At 47.5% G+C, this 4,770-nt stretch overlaps 1 protein-coding gene across 4 annotated transcripts in view; it reads right to left on the bottom strand.

The window, feature by feature from the left end:
* Positions 1 to 698: 698 nt before the first annotated feature.
* LDB2 (LIM domain binding 2) overlaps positions 699 to 4,770 on the bottom strand; it is a 332,843-nt gene continuing 328,771 nt past the window's right edge. For 2 of the 4 annotated variants that reach the window (XM_006918978.2, XM_015594886.2), the window contains exon 8: positions 699 to 929. In XM_006918978.2, the coding sequence (XP_006919040.1) occupies positions 699 to 929 (231 nt within the window). Of the gene's footprint in view, positions 930 to 1,136; positions 1,188 to 3,887; positions 4,031 to 4,770 lie in introns of those variants that run through there. The other 2 variants (XM_015594887.2, XM_015594888.2) reach the window with 2 other exon arrangements.

The raw sequence follows: 4,770 nt of genomic DNA, 5'->3' as shown, positions 1-4,770 counted from the left end.
CAAAAAGACATTTCTTGTTTCAGCGCTCAGGCTCAAGTGAACTGACTCGGGTTGGAGATCCAATTGGCATTAGGTCACCCATAAATGACCCTGCTGGGCCCTCTTAGCTGTTACCCAATGAAAGAAAAAGTGAAGGGGGGAGAAAAAGGTACATTTAAATTACTTTCCAAAAGCTGATTTTTTTTTCTTTTCTTTTTTTACTGAAACAAGAAACTCTCAGATGCACGTCAAAAAGCAGAAAATATTTTACAATATTAAAAAGTCATCTGTCGTTGGGTTCGGCACATAATGAGATCCTGAGCACGGAGGGCTTACTGACAACATGGCCTTCGTCTGATGCGGGGGGGTGGGGAAGGGAAATGCATAAACACGCGGTTAACACCGTGCCAGGAGAAGCGCTAGCGTGTAATCTCGTTTGAATAAAACCATCAGTGCCAGTATCTGTGTTACCTGTGAAGGCCTCCAGGGAAGGGTCATGGAAGTTTATTTAGAATGATCCTCTCAATTGAAAAAAAAAAAACAAAACAAAAAACAAAAAACAAAACAAAACAAAAAACCGAAAGAAACTCAGATGATTGTTGTTTAGAAATAGGTATTTGCGTGGAAAAGTTTTTATGTCTCCTCCTTCCTCTCCTGTAAGTAAGGATCTGGATGTGACCCTCGGACCTACTGACAGTGGATTCTGGTGCTGGTCAATCTCACTGGGAAGCCTGGGGCGGGGGGTTTTCTGATTTGGTCTCTTGAGTGGCAGGAGGTTTACTGTTCCACGGGCTGCTGTTCCCCAGGGCGGGTGAATTGTTGAAGTCTTCCTCGTCGTCCATGCCGTTGGCCGCATCATATTGCGTGTTTTCTAATCTAGTGATTAGCCTTTCGTCCTCGTCCCCAAACTCACCTCCCATCAGAGTTGGCTCTCCTACCACCATCACATCCTGTGAACAGCAGCTGACATTATTACAGGGAAACCTTGGGAGAGAGAAGCTCAGCTTAACACACTAGCGGGAGGAGCCGGGGGATCTAGGACAGACACACTCGTGTACTGTACACCGGGGCCAAGTCTCAGTGTCGGGGGCCGAGATGCATATGCGATTTCTACAGGAAATAAACATCGCCTCCTGACGTGTAACAACCACGCGAGTTTATGTCCTGAGTGCGCAGCCTGACACCGGAGAACGAGCAATGCTAGCAATCTGCAGAAATAAAAAAATGGATTTTTCAAAATTAAAAAAATCCACGCTTTTGACGTGCCGACATGGGGGACTTTTGGGAGGGCTGTGGGACCTTCCACTGGGCGCTTTTCGAGACCTCCGAAAATCCGCCACTTTCACTTAGGGCCTCTGAACGGCTTGGGGGACTGGCGGCAAACTAGGGCAGGACGCCGTTCTGCGACATTCATGCGACCCCTTTCCAATGGCATCTTCTCTGTCCCGAGAATGCTATGCGTTTTAATCGAAGACAGAATCTCTCTTTTCTCTACTCAGCCAGGCCCTTTTTATGCAGCCAATATCCTTGACATTCTGCTACTTAATTATGGTAATTAATTTAGGTAAAGTTTTCGATAAAAACAATGTTCACACTGATTTGACAATTTGCATAGCTAATTAAGTCATTAGCAAAAACCTGCTGATTGCCAACAAGCCCTGAATTTACCATCTGTTATTTCATGGTGCCTGTCACCTATCCCCACACAGGCAACCCTGCCACCAATCTGGGCAGTAAAGAGAACCAGTCTGTCCAGCTGGTGCCATAAAAGGAAGATGAAGTGCACTAATTATAATTACACTGATGAAGCCGGTAGTCATCAGAAATGGAAGCGTGCAAGAAGAATCCATCTAATTACTCCTTTAAGTATAAATTGTCCTTCCATGCAAACAAGGAAGCCACCTACTGTAGCTGGGAGCATCGTGGAGGCCACCACTGGACAGGCACGGGGACAGGGGAGAAAGAGGCATACACAGGGCACAGCTCCAGGCTCTTTGTTCATAGGGTACCATATGGGGTTGGTGGGTGACCTGGGCATGGGACAGGATGCCTGTCACGTGGACACTGCTGGGCAGGCACTGAGCAATGGTCTACCTAAAAGTTCAGTGACCTCAGGAGAGCGTCCAGCTGCTCTCAGCCTCGGCGAGGCCGGGAAAAACGGGACTGGGCCGGATGCTTTTGGGGACGTGAGGGCACGTTGCCTGAGAAAGAGGCTAATTCGATGAAACACTTCGACAACTGGGCAAAACTTCTCTTCACTGGAGCAAGAGAAGGCTTTCCTGGAGCAGCATCTGGTCAGGAGAAGGGCCAGTGGGTGCTCCACGTCCCTTCTAGAATTTTCAAGGTGCCAATTGAACAAATCCCTTATCACTTGTTTTATTTTAGAATGGAAAATCTCATTTAATTGAATGATTGATTCCCCTAGAATTATGGGGAGATAATCAATAGGTTTTCAAACTATGTTTTCTGGCTAATCGCTGTCACGATCTGCTAAAAGTGATTTTAAAGAGAAATGTCCCAGATGAAGTAAATGCCTAAAATATGAACTGGATACACCCAGCAATATAGGTACTGGCAGGTCAAGAAGCTGTGTGCTTCCAAGAACATATTTTTTATGCAACAAAGAGCCAGACATGACACCGACATATAAGGAGGCTCATGAGGTGAGAGGCAAAAGACACAGACTGTGACCGGCAAGAATGACGACAGGATTTAGATGGAGAGTGGTCTCCACAGAGGCGGGAACGTCATCCGGGTTAGCCAGGGCAGCTGCCACATGACCCGCTGGGGGTGTTCAGGATAAACAGGTGCCACTTAGTTACAGGCAATTAGGAGACTGAGCTTATGATCAGAAACAAAGGTCGATGGAAAGAATAAGCCAAGACTGGGCAGAGGACGGCATGAGGGTTAATCTGATTTCATGACCTGTGTGCAGCACACTCTGAAGGGCTTGGAAAAACGCATGCGTCAGGGGTCACTGGGCAGGAGAAGGACGTTAGAACCAACCGCGTGGGTGAGCATTAGTAGTGTGAGTCTGCGGTCGCTGAGAGAGATGGAGAAAATGTGAGGAGACAAGTATAATTTGGAAAAAGAGTTGAAAAATAAGAAGCCAACTTAAGTGTGATATTAGGAAAAAAGTTCCCAACACTTCTAGATGTCCTCATTGTATCAGAAAATAACAATCATTTGAGAAAAAAATACTATGAAAACTGGGATTTGAATCCCTTCGAATGGGGCTGATATAAACTTGTCACACGTTTGGTGGATCTTTGTTCTGGGAACAGCCGGAGAAGGTGGCCAGGCATAGATATTCTTAAGCATTCTAAATTTCAGAGAGATGACACATTTGCCTTGCTGATTATAAAAAATACTCTTAGCCAGATACGTAATCATACATGTACGTGTGTGCACACACTTGTGCCCTGTGTGATTAATGGATGGCAAGCTATAAAAGACATGTGTGCTAAGGATGTCATCTGCACATAAATACTGAGGCCACTTACGACATGACGCACACGCCTTGCCCTGGTTTTTCTAAATCTCCAGACTGGGGTAGTGGTTCTCTGCTCAGGCGGTCGAGACTGGTGATCCTCACACTAAGTGGAATGGAGGCATAATGCACATTCTGGGCTGCCTCTGACTAGGGGATGTTGGCATCATTTTCCCCACCCCCACATCTTTCACCCTCCCCCCAACATTCAACGCTGGTAGCAAGAGTTCATTTCCTTCCCATCTCTGCTCCCTGGGTGTCCCACAAGAGACAATACTGGTCCATCTGAGGGTAGCCCATCTGCCCTCAGCTCCCCGCGAGGCGGACCTCTGCTCCTCGCCGGAGGCCTGGAGGTGCCACCAGCTCTTGCCCATGTCACACCTTCTCACTAATCAACCCCCGTGCAAGGACCACCAACCTCTGAGGAGGACTGGAAGTGACTCCTTTCAGGGCCCTTCAATGCTTCTCCTTAAATTGGCCAGAAGGGGTCACTGCTGTTGAATGACACAGGTCTCCATCCCTCCCAGGGTTGAGGCTGCAGTTCGGGGTCGCTCCTAGCCCCTGCTCATGGAGTGAGAAGCAGAATCCAAGGATTAAACCCTAGTCCTCGCCAGACACACCCACTGCTGCCACGGCGGCCACGCGCACCACCGTAGGGGGCGTGGCGGCGTGCAGAACTTGCTTATGCCATTGGACGAGGCAGCCACGCCTTTAGATCGCATTTCTATTTAAACAGTAAAGTCACGCTGGTAATTCAGTAGACACGGTTAAAAGATGTGGTCGCTACGAGCCAAAGCTTATCATTTAACATCTACTCAGCTGAAGTACACACAGAAGTTTGCACATTTCCCTAACCTGGTTGCCTTCCCTGCCTCTCTTGACCATCTGTAAGTTTTACTTAATTAAAACATCTTTAATTGCGCAGTGTGGGGATAGCGCTGAAATTCTACTCTCACTTTCTAATGGTGCCTTGTTCTCACAAAGTCCAAAGGGTCTCGACTCATTAAAAACCCTCTCGACATAGATTCGGTTATTAGATGGGAGGACGGGAGCATAATGGAGCAGAACGAACGACGTGCTCTTTAAAATATGACTGAAATAATTCTGACTAGGCCAGGCATGTCAAAATACATGACATGTGTGTTGCTATTCCACGCCCGTGGCAGACATCACTAATGGATGGCCCACCGAACCCAGCCTAGATCTCTGAATCCTGCTCAACTCTGCACCCTGTGAGCTGACACCAGGAGACTGAGGAAGTCTCTCTGCCACCCTTCGATTAGACACTGAGCTCTTCACCG

Source organism: Pteropus alecto, unplaced genomic scaffold, assembly GCF_000325575.1.
Source record: "Pteropus alecto unplaced genomic scaffold, ASM32557v1 scaffold5, whole genome shotgun sequence".
Classification (NCBI taxonomy): Eukaryota; Metazoa; Chordata; class Mammalia; order Chiroptera; family Pteropodidae; genus Pteropus; species Pteropus alecto.
Note: the sequence above shows the minus strand (reverse complement) of the source record. Positions and strands in the feature narration are given on the sequence as shown.